At 55.9% G+C, this 17,957-nt stretch overlaps 1 protein-coding gene across 3 annotated transcripts; it reads right to left on the reverse strand.

Moving 5' to 3' along the window:
- Positions 1-11: 11 nt before the first annotated feature.
- SAMD14 (sterile alpha motif domain containing 14) lies at positions 12-15,208 on the reverse strand. Of its 3 annotated transcripts, XM_061177062.1 has the most exons (11): positions 14,609-14,629; positions 11,882-12,057; positions 11,092-11,146; positions 6,078-6,244; positions 5,357-5,645; positions 4,558-4,645; positions 4,394-4,468; positions 4,129-4,288; positions 2,804-2,923; positions 2,561-2,716; positions 12-1,695 (listed from the first exon to the last, which is right to left on the reverse strand). In XM_061177062.1, the coding sequence occupies exons 3-11, from the start codon at positions 11,132-11,134 to the stop codon at positions 1,540-1,542; spliced, it is 1,254 nt and encodes a 417-aa protein (XP_061033045.1). In that variant the 5' UTR covers positions 11,135-11,146; positions 11,882-12,057; positions 14,609-14,629; the 3' UTR covers positions 12-1,539. The 3 variants fall into 3 exon arrangements, with proteins under 3 accessions (XP_061033045.1, XP_061033044.1, XP_061033046.1); XM_061177061.1 differs by lacking the exon at positions 11,882-12,057 and having other exon boundaries at positions 14,609-15,208; XM_061177063.1 differs by lacking the exons at positions 11,092-11,146; positions 11,882-12,057 and having other exon boundaries at positions 14,609-15,208.
- Between the last annotated feature and the right edge of the window lie 2,749 nt (positions 15,209-17,957).

The following is a 17,957-nucleotide window of genomic DNA, read 5'->3' on the forward strand; positions in this document are numbered from 1 at the left end:
TCACTGGCACATCATAAGTGTTTATTGAAATAAACTGAGTACCGCCTCCCCCTTCACATGCAGGTGGGCACCCAGATAACTCCTGATGGCTTCAAGGACCTGGGAACTTTTCACCTTCCCCACTGGCCCCTCCTCTGGGCCCAGATGGTACTGATGCCCCCATATCTCAGTCCCCTCTCTGAAGCCCCTCTCCCGGCACAGATAGCAGAGAGGAGGAAAGGACTGAGACCCAGGAATAGGGGTAGCCCTCAGGCCACAGCGCTTGGGCTGGAACGAGGGGAGTAGGCATGCATCGGGTCCTGTCCACCGCTCCAGGCGGATGGGAGGAGGTGGAGGGAGGTCTCTAATCGGAGGCCCCTGGCCTCATTGTTAACTCCGGCCAGTGCTCCAGAAGCTGGGCTAGCCTCTGGCCAGCACCGTACCTGCACACTCCCTCCCTACAAGGACAGATGGCTTGCTCTGGGCTGCTGGGATAGACTCCACCCCCACCCAGGGAGCTGGCCCCACCCCTCCCTGTGGCCCAGGAACTGGAGCCTGCACCGTCTGCCAGTTCTGGAACCCACTGAGGCCTCGCTAGGGACCAGGGCAGATGGGGGATGGCTGAGGAACCTTTCCAATTTAGCAGCTTCCAGGGGACCTCCCAGATTTTGCCTCTCTGCTTGGCTGGGATGAGGATTCACCAGTTCAGGACCATCTAGGCATTGGTAGGGGGTGTCTTCTGTGGCCACCAGCTCCCAAGTTTGCTCTGTCCTCAGGGAGGGCCCAGGTGGCCTCTGAGGGAGCAGCAGAAGTGGGCCCAGCTTGGAGAGTGGGTCAAAGACCAGGCTTTGAATGGGCCTCAGGAGGGGCAGACCTGCAAGGGCATTATCTCACCACTGAGACCCACAGGACAGGGACAGGGAAGAGGAGGAGCTTTGCCTCCTCCCTTCTCCTAAAGTCCTTGCAAAGATGATGTGGGGCAATCATGCTGCTTTCTCTGCTCTCCTGTTGAGGAGTGCAGACTGGGAGCCTACCTCGCGTGCAACTTGCTGCAGGCCCACCAGCCTCCCTGCGGAGCAGAACAGAGCTCTCCTGACACACAGTCATCTGGGAGAGCTGGAAAGGAACTGCTTTATCTACCTGCTCCTGCAGAGATGCCCAGCCCACCTCTCTGAGCCCAGGGCTTCTGGAAGGTAAGCAGGCCTCCTAATTCACTGCTGGTCCCAGGACCACCATGGCCTGAGGGCAGAGGGTCAGAATGACTCAGGCACTTCTGGGCTCCCAGACTTGCTTCAGCCCTGGCTTCTCTGCGCATAATCTGCCACTTCCCCCAGGAACTCTGTGCCAAACAAGTCCTTGAAATGGGATTTATTACTGGGTCCTCCCCCTGGGGTCTCCCTTTCTGAGGAATCTGGGTCCAGACAGAAGACAGGGTGAGAGGGCTGTTCCTCCTGAGAGCATGGGGCCAGGCCAGCCCAAGCCTGGTGCCCAGGCCCCACTTCCCCGGGCCGCCTGTGCCCTCAGAGCCCAGCAGCCGCCAGTGCCTGCCCGCCCGTCCCGCTAGCTCCTCTTGGCCTCCTGCTCCCTGCGCCGGAGCTTCTCACGCTGCCGCGCAGCCTTCTCCTGGGCCTTGCGCTCCTTCTCGGCGGCCGCTGCCAGCTCCTTCAACTTCCGCTTCACTAGCGCCCGGTCATGTGAGTTGCTGAGCCCCAGGCTCTGGGGGAGGAATCCAAGGGTGAGGGGAAGAGCCCCGGAGCCACCCAGGCCTGGCCAACCCAAGCCCCAGGTTCTCTGTGCCCCAGGTGTACTCTCTCTGGAGCTCTGCCAGCCCTCAGCCTGCACCTCCCAGACTTGCTGATGGATCAGAACCCTCAGGGCAAGAATTTGGAATGGGAGTGATTGGGAGAGATGAGGGTAGAGGGTTCCAGGGCCTTTGCCCCCTCCCCACCCCAATCCTTGGCTCCCACTCCTCCACTCAGGATTTCAACCTTGGCATGACCCTGCCTGATCCCCTGAGGCCCAGAGACGGGGAGCAAAATGTCCAAGGTCACACAGCTAGTCAGTAGCTGAGTCCCCTCTCCATTCCAGAGACTTCCTGGGGGGCTCTTCGCACCACTGCTTCCCCAAGCAGCTCAGCAGAGGGTGCACAACAGGCCAGAAACCCCCAGTACAGAGATCAGAAAGACACCCCCTGCCGCCCCCCCCTCCCCCGACTTGTTCCCTCCCACAACCACCAGCCTCCAAGATTCTTAGTCTTGGAGACTAAGACTCCAAGAATCAGGTGAGATGACCAGGGGAGACTGATTAGAGTCAAGAGTCAGATGATAGGATAGTCTTCAAGGTCAGAGGTCAACCTGGAGACTTAGGCTGGAGCTTGAAGGTCAAACTGAGGAATTGGGCTGGAGTCAGACTAGGAACCCATGCTAGAGAGCAACAGTCAGGCCGAGGATCTTGCCTAGAGGTCAGAGGCCAGGGCAGTGGTCTTAAAGGGAGTGGAAAGGTCAGGATGAGGGAGGGGATCCTAATTCTTGAAGGTTGCCTCAGGCTCCGGCTGGGTCTTGGCCCTTGTACTCTAACCCACCTTCAGTTTGCTTCCATCCAGCTGCAGTAGCTGCGGCCCATCCACCTGCCTCGCAGCAAACTCAGCGGCATACTGCTCCAGGTTGAGGCTGTGCAGCCACTGGCCCACCTGCTGACTGGTCCAGTGGTAGATGGTGGGGAGAGGTTCATCCAGAAACTGGGGCGGAGACCAAGGAGCGTGAGGGGGGAAGGCGTGGCCTGTGGCCCGCACACCTGGCTATGTCAGACGTCAGGGCCTGCTTACCTCGTCCGAAGACTGGGACAGTGTGTGGTAGGGGTAGGAACACTTGGCCGCCTGCCGGGGACCACTTGGAATCTTGGGGCTGCTGCTGGGGGGTGTGGAGTCATCACTCAGAGTGGATTCCTAGACAGGAGGGGGGCATGCTGCTGAGGAGAGATCTCACCTCCAAGCGCAAGGCAGTCACCCCCGACCCATCACCCCCATCCAGATGAAGCTGAAGTCCAGGGCTGGGCACCAGGAGTTGCTCAGGGCCCTTGTACACGAACCAGGAGCTAGGCGGGCACACAGGGCGTGGTGACTTGTGTGAGGCATCGGATCTGAGGCCTCTGGGAGGATGTGGGGCTAGAACTGAGCCAGGCAGAGTAGTTAGCAGGAATGGAGGAGGTCAGACTGGTGTCGCTTTCTAGACAGCTGACTGGGATTCCCTCGCGCTGGGTCAGACGTCTCTGCCTTGTGCCTCCCCAGCATGGCCTCTAGCACCCTGGCTTGTAAAAACCTGGTTAGATGTCTTTGTCCTCACTGGACTGTGAGCTCTGTGAGGGCCTGGGCTGTGTCTGTTCACCAGGGCCCAGCACAAGGGAAGGAAGAAAGGGAGGGACCCCTTCTCCCCTGAATTTCCAGTTTTCTGATCTCTTCTGACCCGGCTGCCCATAAGGAACAGAATCACAGAACAAGCACAGGGCTGGGGGTCATAGAGCCTGGCACCTAAATCCAACTGAGTCTGTAGGCAAATCCCTTCAGTCTGGGCCTGCATTTGCTCATCTGTACAATGGGGGTGAGTGTGCCTTCCCCACTTCACTGAGCCTTTGTGAGAGTAAAGCAAAAACATGCACTCGGAGCTTTGTAGACTGCGGAGTCCTGGTGAATGTAAACATGCTCATTCTTGCTTCTGCTCCTCGGTCTCACTTCTCCCACAGGGTTGTGAACTTTCTGAGCACTAGCTAGGTTGGGGTCCTGTTCATCTCTGCTTCCCCTAAGCATCTCCACACCACACATGTAGCCCAGCTCCTAAGACAGGACATGGGGCCAGAACTGAGCCAGGCAGAAGAGTTAGCAGGGATAGAGGAGCTCTCAGGCTGGGTGTGTACTAGGGGATCATGGAGGCAGCAGTGAACGAATCAATGAAGGAACCACTCAGCATATAAACAAGTGAATGAGTGAATGCCTGAACTCAGAAACTGGATGAATTAATGGATCACTGAATGGCTCCATGGACAGACAAATGGACTCCAGGGATGCCTGGATCCCAGCCCAAGCCAGGGTGAAGTATGTCTTCATGTCACCTGAGTCTGGGGGCCAGTATGGGGGCCAAAAGGCCACGGACTCACCTGAGAAGCTGACTTCTTAGGGCTGAAGCCCTCGTGTTTAGGGGAGCAGGCCGGGGAGGTGGTGCTGCCAGAACACGCCGAGCCCTTGCCACTGTCTGTGAACCAGGAAAAGGGCAGGAACGGGGAGCCCCCTGACCTGCCGGACCCTTCCACCGACTCCCTGTGGAGAGAGTGCCCTGCATGGGTGTGGGCACCAAGGCAAGGGCTGGGGCCCACAGGGAGCTGGGGGCAAAAGCTGTGGCTGAGGGGCTGTGGGTACTCTTACCTGCTGCCCATGGACAGGCGGTTGCTGCCCTTCTCCTTCCGGCTCTTGCTAGTGGATGCTCGGCGTAAGGTGACCCTGTGGCGAGGGCAAGGGGGAGTGGGACAGTGTTGCCCACTATGCCACCCCATCCCCAAGCCTTTGTTCTTGGCCCCTCTTCCACTCACCCCAGGTCCAGGAACTTTCGGCGAGTCTTCTTATCCAGGCCAATGGTAGGGCTGGCGGGCTCAGGTGGGCTGGCATCCCGGCTGTCATCTTTTGTGGAAGAGAAGGAAGGAAGTAGCCTGTGTGGTGGCTTGTCTGCCTCTTCCAGCTGCCAGTGAGGTGGCAGGAATTCTCTTGACTTAGAATCAGGCAACCTGGCTCTGGTGCCCTTCACTAGCTGTGTGACCTAGGACAAGTCACTACCTTCTGAGCTTCCTGCATCTCAAATATGCGGATAATGACACTGCCTATTTCATGAGACCTAATAGGATGTTGATGAAAGCCTTATACAAACAATAAACCACTCTGAAAAAGTAGGGACCACTACTCTTTACTGTTAATTTTATCTTGTCCAACTTGTAGCCAACCTTCTAATCTTGGCTCACATGTCACTTCCTCAGAGAAGCCTTCCAGGATGCTCCCAACTGCTCCCAGGATGCTTTCACGCTGATACATGCTCTCCCGCCCCGCGCACTGTTTCTCACATGGCACTTAATACACCTTGTAACTATACGCTTAATCAATGGATGATTTGATTGCTTCTCCTCGAACCTATAAGCCCCGTGAGCACGAGAGCTGCATCTGCTTGCTCTTCTTGTCTCAGTGCCCAGCAGTGTCTGGCACATATTAAGGCGCTCGGGAAATTAGTGAAAGAACCGTAGTCTTTATTCCCCAGCCACACTGCCCCTCGGATCCCGCCACGCACTTCGGCGCCCAGGGGACCGCTTGCCAGCAGGGGGCGCCGCGCCGCCCGTCGCTCACCTTCGCTGTGCGGCTCGGCGCGGGGATGGCGGCGCACGAAGCTGGGCGAGCTGTCGGACGAGGGCGCGGAGCGCGGCGGCGAGCAGGAGGCGGCGGCCAGGCCCTCGTGCGAGGCGGCGTTGTGCAGGGGCCGGTAGCGTGCGAGCGGCGAGGGCGGCGGCTCGTCCTCGTCCAGGCTGCGCCGCAACCCCGGGGGCTCCAGGCAGAAGGAGCTCCCGGCTGGGGACCCCGGGCCCGAGTGCAGAGGCGAGCGCAGCCGGCGCAGGGGGCTCCCGCAGCCATCGGTCACCTGGGGAAGGGGCAGCCGCTCACCGCCAACCCTCCTCCCCTCTTCCCGGAGGGGAGCCCGGGCTCCTAGGTCCTTACGGGGCCTGGAGGGAGGGTTTCCTCGTGCCTTGGGTCTAGAGGTGGCTGGGCAGCGAGAGGTGGGAAATGGGACTTACGGTCACATAGGCTGGGGCTGGATCCCACCTCCTTCACTTACTAACTGTGTGACTTTGTTAGTGAACCTCTCAGAGCCTCAATTTCCTCGTCTGGAAGATGGGGATAATACCTTCCTTGAAAGGATGAGATGAGCCAGAATTGAACTGCAGCTAATATTTGTTAGCCTTATTACGTCAGAAGTCTAGGGGTGTGGTTTCCCTGGAAGAGTGGTTTGGAGGGATTATCCAGGGGCAAGAAGGGTGGGTGGGGTATGTGCGATTGGGTGGATTGCCCCAACCTTGCCTCCGGGCCCATCGGAGCCTTCACCATCCTCTGCAGAGCTGGCACTGTCCCGAAGCCTCGAGCGGGAGGGCCTGTGTCTCCGGCCCTTGGCCAGTAGTTGGGCTCGGGCCTTGTGTAAACTGCTGTCCAGTCTGACGGTCTCTGGCACAGCCAAGTCCAGGTCTGCAAACCGGGGAAGAGGGGCAGAGACCAGACACATGAGGACAGCAATCCCGGAGGCCCACCTCAAGTGGCCACCTGCACTCACACCCAGGCATTCAACAAATGTCTCCAAGCGCAGGGCACTGATAGTCCTATGAGATGGAGAGCTGGGTCTTTCACAGTCTCGCAGGGAGCTGGACATGTCAGCTCATACATACAGTGTGTGATGGAACCTCTCACAGGCACAGAGGACAGGGTGGCTCTGTTTGGATGGGTTGGAGGAGGAAACACCAAAGCTGGGTCTTAAGGTCTGGATGGGAGTTTACAAGAGAGGAGGTTGGCAAAACTGGTATATGCAATGCTGGGAGGAAGGGAAGCTGGGGGCGGGGCACCTCCAGGGCAATGGGAGGGCAGGTTTGTGGAAGGAAGGACTGGAGGATGAGGCCGGAGAGAGCATGGTTGTAATTGCTACCACTGAAGAAGTGCCAACTACACGCCAGAACGTACATACATCACCTTGTCTACTCAGAACAACCCACAGGCTAGGGACAGCTGTTATGTACATTTCACAGCTGAGCAAACTGAGGATCAGAGAGGTTAAGTCTCTTGACTGAGGCCAGCAGCTAGCAATGGTCTGGGATTTGAGCCTGGCTAGTCTAGCTCCAGAGATTGGCCATGCTGGAGACACTGGCTTGCTGTGCCATGCTCAAGGTCACACTCAGAGACAGCACTGCTGAGCATCTAGAGGGCTCACAGTTAACTGGAGCAGAGGGACCCGCAAAAGCCAGTGGTGGTGGCAGAGAGGAAAGCCTACAGACCCCTGAATCCTGTCTCTCCCGTCCTGGGGTCCGTGGCCCAGGGCTAGGTCCTGGATGAGGACATGGCGGAAGAGTAGGCAAACCCAACAGATTATGCATAGACCCTACTGCTCCAAGTTTCACTTTCCATTTGCTCCACCGGAGAATGCAGCCTTCACTCTGCAGTGACCCTGAGCTTCTCCAGGCAGAACAGGTTCTTCCCAGACCTCAGCAAGGGTTAAGACCTTTCTTCACCACTCCACCCCTCATGATCTCAGGGACCCCATCCCATCACTCAAGGCCCTGCCTTGCCTGCTCCTCTTTCTCTTGTCTGAAGACACCTCCTAAGCCACCCCAGTGGCTGAACTACTACCTATACCTATTTCCAACTCTGATCCCTCCCCTGAATTCCAAGTCTGGGCACCTCAGCACCTGCCAGGGAACTTACCATGTCAAAATCACCCAGGGACCTCAAACTCAACCCATCAAACGAACCCACCACCTTGCCTCAAACTGGTTCTCTGTCCCTGGCTCACTGAAAGGCCCCACTGTCCACCCAGTCACTCCTCTCAGACCCAGTTGGTAATTCATGTATCCAGCTGCCTACTTGACACCTCCACTTGGATGTCCAATGGGCATCTTCAATGTATATGTCACAATTGGACTCCTGACCTCCCCACCCCCTAAGCTGCCTGGTCTGCCCATCTCAGTGAATGGCATCTCCATCCTTCCAGCTGCTCAGGCCAAACCCCTGGAGTCACCGGTGACTCCTCCCTCTCCCTCTCACCCTGCAAACTGATCCATCCACAATTCCTGTTAGCTCTACTTTGGAAATATATCTAGACATGCTGAAATATTTATGGTGAAATGACATGATGTTTTGGGTTAGGTTCAAAATAATCCAGGAGACTAGGAGTGGAGAGTGGAAGGGGATGTAGATGAAACAAGACTGTCCATGAGTTGATGATGGTTGAGGTTGAGTGATGAGTACGTAAGCGTATGATGGGGTACATTGTGCTAGTCTCTCTACTTTTGACTTCCCACAGTAAAATATTGTGTATATGTGTCTGTATATACACACACTTACATACATGCATACATGTGGGGGGAAGGAGGAGGGGAGAGGAAAGGAGAGGGAGAACACACAGCATTCCTGGTCTAGGTCACTACCACCTCTTGCCTCCATTATTACAGATCATCCCGGCTGGTCTTCCCTCCACCTCCCTTTCCCATTTACAGTCTATTTTCAACCCAGCAGCCAGAGTGATCCTGATAAAACATGTCAGCCCGTGTCACTCCTCCCTCCACTCAGAACCCTCCAGTGACTTCCATCTCTCACAGAGTGAGAAGCCGAGTTCTTACCATGGCCTCCAGACTCAGGCAGCTCAGTGACTCTCTCCCTCTTCTTCCCTCTGCTCCAGCCACCCTGGCCTCCTGGCTCTTCCTTACACCAGCTATCCTGCACCTCAGGGCCTTTGCACTTCCTCTTCCCTTTCCTGCAAGGCTCTTGCCACAGATTTCTGCACAGTTCTCTCTCTCACCTCCTTCAAGTCTCTGCTTAAATGCTTTCTCTCACTGAGAGACCACCCAATTTAGAATACCCCCCAGGGGCTTCCCTGGTGGCGCAGTGGTTAAGAATCTGCCTGCCAATGCAGGGGACGCGGGTTCGAGCCCTGGTCTGGGAAGATCCCACATGCCGCGGAGCAACTAAGCCCGTGAGCCACAACTACTGAGCCTACGCCTCTGGAGCCTGTGCTCCGCAACGGGAGAGGCCGCGACAGTGAGAGGCCCGCGCACCGCGATGAAGAATGGCCCCCGCTCTCCGCAACTGGAGAAAGCCCTCGCACAGAAACAAAGACCCAACACAGCCATAAATAAATAAATAAATAAATAAATTTATTAAAAAGGATACACATTTAAAAAAAAAAAAAAAAGAATACCCCCCCAAACCCCCACTGCTAAATTTTTTCCTATATCATTTGTCATTCTCTGGCATACCATATATTTTACTAATTTAGTTTATTGTCTCTCTCCACCCATTAGAACGTCAGCTCCATGAAGGCAAACATTTCTCTATTTTGTTCATTGCACTAACACAGGCATAGAATGGTGTGTGTGTGACACGTGTGTGAGAGAGTGTATGTGTATATGAGTGTTCTAAGTGTTTTACAATTACTAGCTCATTTAAACCTCCCCACAACCCAAGGAGGAAGAGACTCCAAGAATCCCCAGGGCAGCCTTAATTTGCCTGAGGCTATAGGGCTGGTGAAGAGCAGGCCAGGGTTATAGGCCTTCCGGCTCTGGCTCCAGAGGCTCAGTGTGTAACTACCAAGCCCTCTCTACCTCCTCTGAGGCAGAGATGGGAGTGACTTGTGAGTCCAACCCCTCACTTTACAGGCCCTTACTTTCCTTGGAGAGGAAGGTTTGGCCCAGGGTGCAGAGGGAGTTAAGGACAGTAGGCAGGGCTCCAGGAAGGGAGCTGATGAACATCCTCGACCAGTCCAGCGCGCAGCTGGTGCCCAGCCGCCCTGGGCCATGGAGAAGGGCTCTCTCCACCTGAATCTGGGCCACATCAAAACCATGGTCATCTTACCGTGGAGGGTCTAGGGAGCAAAGGAACTCCTAAGGGCCTTGGGGCTTTTTGAGGCAAGGTGGGGCCAGCCTCTCCTCTGGTCCCTTACTCTACCAGGCCCTCATCACCTTGTCCATCCCTCCCATCATCTCGCTCTCCCTCTCCCTCTCTCCCTGGGAGTTAGCCCGGCCCTGGACAGTGGGAAGTCATGAATATTTCATCGCCTTTCTCTTCAGGAAGGCCGACAGGCAGGCAGCTACCTCAGCAGGTCAGGGAGAAGGAAAACAGGAAGCGTTGGGGGGGTGGGGGGGTGGGGGGGAGCGGAGGCCAAAAAGCCCAAGGAACGGGGAGCTCGCCTCTGCCAGGCTAGGGGTCAGGCTGGGCCGGTGTGGGGATGGAGAGACTCAGAGTCTGAGGCCCAGAGACAGTTCGCGGCTGGGGGCGTCCCAGAGGCAAAGCCTCCATGCACAGGCCCCAGGGAGGCCAGGCCGGGAAACAGTTCCCCAGGAGCCGGGAGGCAGCAGTTCCTGCAGGCGGCGTTGGCATTGCCAGGGCCTGTGGCAGCCACAGGGGAGAGAGAGGTGAGCAGGGAAGGGGGAGGAGGAGAGGGCAAGGAAGGTAGAGATGAGAGGCAGGGGAGGAGAAACTGGAGGCCCTGTGGCATTCCACAGCTAGGAGCCCCTCCCAGCTGAGAGTCCTGAGGGCTGCATACTCGAGTTTTCTGCCTCCACCGCGCCCTCCACGTTCCTCCACCTTCTTTTGCTCACTGACTCCTCCACCGAACCCAGCTGGTAAACAGCCTTTCCACCCCAGTGCATGCTGGGAACTCTGCCCTGTCAGTGGTCTTTCTCTAATCCACACAATAGAAAGACTGCAAGAGGTAAATGATGGGGTGTGGGGGGTGTCCATGCACCCCAGTGAGAACAGAGGGGGTCGGTCTGGGGTTGCCCCTGGGGATGTAGGTGCTGAGTGTGTGTTATGCATTTTTGATTTCCCTGCACATCCATGCAGATGAGGTCCCTTATTTATGCAGCTCGGAGGTAACCTGTGTCACCTGTGCTGGGGAATACTGGTGTACAGCACAGTGGCTGCCAGTAGGTAGTCAGGCAGTCTGGAGTTTTAGTCCCAGCTCTGCCACTAACCTGCAGTGTGATCTTTAAAGCAAGTCACTTATGTGCTCCGTGTCCTAGGCTTAGGACAAGTGGGCACACTCCTTAGCCTTGTTGTGAGGGTTAAATGATACAGTGCATGTGAAATGGGGGTGCTAGCCTAGTACCTGGCATGAGACAAGCATTTAATAAATGGGGACCCTTATTATCATCGTTGTTGTTGTAATTGGATATCTACTCAGATAACGGTGACAAAAAATCAGCCTGTAAGGCCAAAATACACACACACACACACACACACACACACACACACACACACTGAAGTTCCCAGGACTCCTCTTCCCCAAAGCCCGATAGCCTTGGCTAGAGATACAGCCAAACAGAACTTACCAAAAACCTCATCCGCAGGTTCTCGGAGCTTTGAAGAAGCCATGACTTAAGAGAGCTGGGAGGACAAGAGGAAAAAGAGGAAAAAAAGACCATGGATAAGAGGTTCAGGTTGGTGCAGGCAAGGGAGCTGCCACTGGCTACCTGCTCCTAGCCTTCTGGCCCTCACCTCTCCTTACAACTCTTTCTCTGGCCCCTGAAAGAGAAATCATCTGAACCACAGCACAGATTGTTGGGGCAGGCAGGAGGTAGAAGCAAGTCCAGGGTATAGACACAGGCTGTCCTGCAGCCCTGGTCCGAGCTGATTTGCTGAGTGCCTCCACACGGGTCACTGAACTTCTCCCCGTCACTGTCTTGGGCCCTTCCATCATTAGCATTCCCTAAAAGCTTTTAATCATCATAAGCTGTCCAATATCAAATATGGGAGAAATCTTGGAGACTATTAAATCGAATCCTCTCATTTTACAAATAAAGAAAGAGACAGGAGAATGACTGATCTAAGATCACATAATAAGTTAATGACAAGATCAGAATGAGAACCCAGGTTCTTCCATCCGCCCACCTACTTACCTCCCTACTTATCCATGCATCTACTTGCCTATTCACTGTCCACTCATTCACCCATCCATCATCTGTCCAACCATCTATCTTTCCAACCACCCATCCATCCACCATCCACCCCGTCCAACCATCCACCCATTTTTACATCCGTCAATTTATACCATCCACCCATCCATCTTCCCATCCATCACCCAGTCCTGCCTCCCCCCACTCTCATCACTGGTGCACTCACCACCTGTCTTCCTGAACATGAGCTGTTCAGGAAGCTGGCATCATCAACAGGGCCACTGTTCTTGACAAAGTCACAGTTCTCACAGTTCAAGACAGACTCACAGATGCAGAAGGGTATAAAGAGTACCCATAGCAGAACAGTGTAGAGCCAAATCTCTATGATGCATCAAATATGTTCTGGGAAGAAATATGGATGGATAGGGGTTTTGTTTTGTTTTCTTTTCTTTGTGGGAAGTAAGAAAGGAAGGGCAGGTGGGAAAGCAGGATATATGTAGCTGAAACAATTTGGGCAGGCTTCCTAGCAGATGTAGGATTGCAGCATCCCTAAACCAAAGCCTGGGTGTTAGAGAAGCAGGGGAATACCAGATGAGGGGAGAAGGAGGAAGCTCAGGGTCAGGGGCATACTGCATGCCTGGGACATGACCTCCAATTACTTCTAACACTCAGGTCCCCATGGGGCAGAGCACTGCATTAGACCACACATTTGACAGGTGTAGGAAAGCTAGGCCACATGCCTACTTGGTCTTTTCCGATTCTCCTCTTCTGTTATTACATAGATATCATCTCACTGTGAACTGTCCAGGCTTGGGATTCTTAGTATCCCCACTTTACGGATGGGAAAACTGAGATGCAGGAGATAAGAGGCAGAACTCAACCTTGACCCCAGTCTCCTGCCCCTCAGCTCTATTCTGGGTGGTGATCTGCAGTTTTGGAACCTGCTCATGAGGAAAGAACACTGCTGGGAGAAGGACAGGGGTAGAGGTAAGGGAGTTGATCCATACTCGCTAGGACTGGATAAGCTTCAAAACTACCTCCACCCCAGGCTCTGTGGATGCTTGGGGCTGCAAGCAGGAAATGAGGTGTGAGAAGGAGCCAGGATGTGGGCCCTCCAGGAACCCTCCTGTCATTCTTCAACCCTGGGTGCTAGTAACAGAGAAGTTCTAGAACCTCTCTTCCTGTCCTGAAGGGGTAGATGGGAAGAGAGGCTGCCCCTAAGAATGAACCAAATTCCCTCCTTCAATCGCAAAGCTCATCTGACCAGGACCTAGCTGCCACTTCCTCCAGAAAGCTGTCCTAGATAGCCCTCACTCCTCTCATTTGTCTATATAATTTCTAAATCCACTCTTCCCCACCACTAGGAAATGAGTAATTTTTCATACTTCGTTGATTCCCTAACTGGGTCATATCTCCCCCACATCAGACGGGAGCTCCTGAGGAGAAGGGTCAGTATTCCCCATCAGAAGAGGGACTCTCTGAAGATAAGAACTGCCTCTCCCATCAGAATGGAGGCTCCCTGAGGGTGCTTCCTCTCTTAGACCACCTGAGAATGGAGAGCCCATGTGCTCTTTATTCAAGGTCCCAGTTTAGGGTGGAGACCCTCTTGTGGATGCCATCCTCTTTCAGGTACCCTCTGGGGTGGGCTGGGGCTTCCAGCTCACATCAGTGCCGAATGAATTCTGATTCAGCACAAACTGCTTTCTTCAACAACTAACTCCCTAGGGTGTGTATGGGAGACCCTCCCTACGCTGTCCCTTGGGGAACTCTGGGAAGCATGACATCAGAATGTCACCAGGCCCTTCCCACCCCCCCTTCCAACACTGAACCTTGGAAAATTAGACATCCCCCCCATTTACACTCCTACAACATTACACTCCACACACACGCACACACACACACACACACACATGCCACACTCATACATGCACATTCAAACCAGGTAACCACTACAAGGTGGAAATGAACCTGTTCTCTGGACACAGTCTGGGCTCTGACTCTACCAGGCCACTCCTTCCTCCCAAAACTTCCCAATTCCCGGAGGAAGAACACCAATAACCTTTGACCCTTCCCTATGAGAAAGGGAGGTAGGTGAACTCTAAGTTTCCTGGGACCCAGGGGAAGGAGAAAGACAAAGAAAGGGTACACAAGCCCTGGAGAGGAAATGGGGAGCAGGACAGAGACAGGTTGGTGGAGAGTCAATCTACAGAGCCGAAGAGAAGAGGAAGAAAGAGCAAGAAGGAGATGAGCCTGAGAGCAGCAGCAGCGGGGCCAGGGGAAGAAGCGTAGAGACGGGGCTCCAGCAGCCCTGAGTGAGGCCCTGGGGAGGCGTGGAGAAGAGCGGAATCGGCTGCCAGGAGACAGGCGGCCCTCAGTGGGGAAGGAAAGAGGAAAGGGGCCCTGGAAGAGGAGAAGGAGCCCGAGAAAGAAGTGCAACTGGGGAGGGGTGGTTGGGAGAGGAGGCTGGGGCAGGGGGAGGCAGTGTGGAGCTAGAGAAAGGGGTGACCCCCTCCCACAAGGCCCAAGCTGGGGGCATCCAGCAAGCACCGCTGGAGATGGGGTGGGTGTGGAGGACAGGGCACCTTCTGAACTCTCAGGGCCCCTATCGCCCAATCAGAGCCAAGTGGCTAGTTCTGTCCGATCCATTAGTCCAACTCCGCACCAGGCAAGAAGGGGTTAAGCTCTCCCCCTTCCCCCAACACCAGCTTTTTAAAAAAAAATAATCTCTCCGGACCTCGGGCAGAGGGAGAGGATTAGGGACACAAATCCTACCTCCACCGCATCTCCTAACAGCGCAGAACCCTAGCTCGGTGCGGGCCCCCCTAGGGACAGGAGAAGAAAGGTCCTTGTCTCTTCGCCCCATCCAACCCCACTCGGGTTCCCACCGCAAGCCGGAGACCCCCCGCTCCGCTTCCCCGTCCACCTTGGGGCTCTTGGGGTCCCAATACCTCACCTCCAGCATCTGTCATCTTCAGCTTCCGGCGCCTCAGAAACCCCTCAGGCCCATGGTGTTTGGGGCTGGGGCCAGGCAGGAGAGGGGCGGGGGACAGTCACCCCGGCCTCGGGGGGCTCCGGGCTGGCTCCATCCGCTCCATCCCGGGAGTAGGGGTAGGGGTCAGCGAGGGGGGTCTTGGAGCCGGAGGGAATGTGGGGGTGGGGGTGGGGGAGTTCGGAGAGAGAAGGAGAAGGTTTGCAGGAAGCAGGAGGCACGGCGGGAGGGGCTGGACCAGGAGACCTGACGGGAGGATGCTCCGTGCGTGTGTGTGCGAGTGTGTGTGTGTGTGTGTGTGTGTGTGTGAGAGAGAGAGAGAGAGAGAGAGAGAGAGAGAGAGAAGAGAGGAGAGGAGAGGAGAGGAGAGGGAGGGAGAGAGAGAGAGAGAGAGAGAGAGAGAGAGAGAAACCGTCTCCCCGCCCCGCCCGGCTGGACGCGGGGTCCCCCGCCTGGCAGGCAGATACTCTTAGCGTCGTGTCAGCGGGGATCCGCGGGGGTCCCCAGGGAAGGGGCGATGAGGGGGCGCATGGCGGGGAGGCCGGGCGCCCGGGAGACAAAGAACGGGAGGGAGGGAGGGAGGGAGGGAGGGGCGGAGGCAGCGGGAGCACGGGGGAGGGAGGAGGCGGCCCCGGCCGGCGAAGCCGGGAGAGGGGATTCTAGTTACCGCTACTCCTCGGCTCGCGAGAGTCGGGGCCGGTGTGAGCGGCCGGAGATGCGGCCGCACCTTAGGACCTACGGGGCTTTTGCCTCCTCTGCAAGGCCTGTGAGGGCTCCTGATTCATCCATTCAACAGACGTCCACAGGGCAGTCGGATGCGCCGAGGCCCGAGGGGACCGTGGAGAACAGAGCCGACGTGGTCCGGGGCCGTCGTGGCTCGCAGCGTTGTCAGGGGGACGGACGAGTGGGGAGGCCCTCACGAGAGCGGGTGCTGTGAACCTTGGTTCACAGAGGACACTTCAGCGCGGGGAGAGCACACCAGAGGGAGCCAGGCCTCGCCTGGGGGCGGGTGAGGATGGGGGCGGGGGCTTGTGTGGAAGTGATCCAGGAGGATTCCTGGAGGAGGTGACCTGTTGGCTACTTCTGCAGGCCAGGCCAGGGTAGAAGTGCTAGTGGGACTTGTGGGGGTAGGGAGGAAAGGAGAGGAAGATGAAGGATGTGGGGGGGGGGCTTGCACTTTATCCTACCAGCCATAGGGGGAAAAGTAACAGAGGAGTGAGGGGCTCTGATTTGCATTTTAGGAAGAACCCCTCGGCTCCTTTGGAGAAGGCTGCCTGAAGGCTGAGGCACCACTCATGAGGCTGTTGAGAGGTGATGGCAGTGGGCACGAAGATCAAAATTGACAGGATTTGGGGACTGGCTGGCCACAGAGGGAGAAGGAAGGGTCTAGATGACTGCAGGTCTTGGCTTGAGGCCCTGTAGGTGGAGGGGGTGTGGGGGGATGAGGTCAGACTTGGACCTGGTGAGCTGGAGGTGGTGGCAGGCCAGCCAGGGGAGAGAATACAATAATCAACAGCTAGCTACGGTCCCGAGATGGTGCAGGGGGTGCCAGGCACTGTGCTAGGCACTTTTCTCAGATGATTAATGTCACCCTCACGATAAACCCATGAGGTAGGTGTTTCTGTTACCCCCTTTGTTTGTTCAAGAGCAAGTGGTGAGGTTGGGCAAGGGGCCCAGAGCTCAGGGGAGCGGTGTGCAGTCTGTAGGGATAGAGTTCCCTGGTGGCCAAAGTCTCTGCAGTCCCAGGTCTCTGAGGGGCTCTGGGAGGTGGCATGTTGAGCCCGGATGGTCTTGGGACCATGGGTAAGGACAGAATTAATAACCCTTAGGGGCTGAAGCTCCAATGAGATTGTGGGAGTTTTGGCATCTCTGGGTGTCTTTAGAATCTGCTGGCAGCCATGTGTTGCTGGCTAGACTGTGGAGATCTGGGGAGGGAGTGGTGACTCTGGAGGTCTTATTGGGGCTGTGTCTGGGGAACACAGTTTGTGGGCATTTGGTGAAATCTGGGTGGTAGGCTGGAGTGGGGGATTGACTATATAGCCCCCGTAGGGTGTGGGGAGATGATAGGTATGTAATGTCAATGCTGGGGGCACATTCTATGGGAGGGTGTCTATAGACCATAGGACCCAGGAGGACCCCCTAAATTTCTGGGAGCTAGGAAACTCCCCTCATCTGAGTTCCCTCCCTTGTGGCGAATGTTGGGGCTATGGCAAACCCACGCAAGCTCCTAAGAACTGGCAGGGCTGGGGTAACGCCTCACACAGGCTTGCCCATGGCCACTTGACATAGCCCCAAACATGGACATAGCTCACAGGTGAGTCACCTCTCAGGCCTGAGGAACTCGCAAAGCTACACACGCCATCCCCAGCCACACACCACACTCAGGCTTTGACTTGGGCTACTTTCCAAAGGGATTCCACCTTTTGGAACATACGGCGTGCAAGCCCCTCACCTAATACACAGGACAGACGGGGGCAGGACCCCACCCTGGATGCTCTGCTCTGGTCAGATCAACAGAAGCCCTCATCACAACCCCCATGTCTGCCTCGCCACCCAGGAAGGTCCAGCCACTTCACTCCTTGGGACTTTTTTTTTTTTAGTTTATTTATTTATTTTTGGCCGCGTTGGGTCTTTGTTGCTGCGTGCAGGCTTTCTCTAGTTGTGGCGAGTGGGGGCTACTCTTCGTTGCAGTGCGCGGGTTTCTCATCACGGTGGCTTCTCTTGTTGCGGAGCACAGGCTCTAGGCTCACAGCCCTCAGTAGTTGTAACACGCGGGCTCAGCAGTTGTGGTTCATGGGCTCTAGGGCACAGGCTCAGTAGTTGTGGCTCATGGGCTTAGTTGTTTCGCCGCACGTGGGATCTTTCCGGACCAGGGCTCGAACCCGTGTCCCCTGCATTGGCAGTTGGATTCTCAACCACTGTGCCACCAGGGAAGTCCTCCTTGGGACTTCTTGGCCAGGTTGCCTGAGCAGGGCCCAAGTCACCTGTAACTCTGGAGATATGACCTGTGACCTTGTGGTTTGGTGGTTTCTGATCCTGGGATTCAGCCACCTGGATTTGTCTTCCCAGCAGTGTTCCAAGGAAGATCCACTTGTAAGAGAAAATGCCTAGAGAGGCATGGCCACCATCTCAAGGTTGCCAGGTGATTCTTAGGTGGGTGGCAGAACTGGACTGGTTATATATGGCCCTGAGGTGTAGAACTAGGATTTTTGGAATGAAGCTATGGGAAGCCAGAATTTGGCTTGACATGAAGGAGACTTGTGTGACAGAGCCAACCAGAAGGGAGTGGCCACCACAGGAGCTGACTGCCACT

This window comes from Eubalaena glacialis, chromosome 19 (genome assembly GCF_028564815.1).
Source record: "Eubalaena glacialis isolate mEubGla1 chromosome 19, mEubGla1.1.hap2.+ XY, whole genome shotgun sequence".
Lineage (NCBI taxonomy): Eukaryota > Metazoa > Chordata > Mammalia > Artiodactyla > Balaenidae > Eubalaena > Eubalaena glacialis.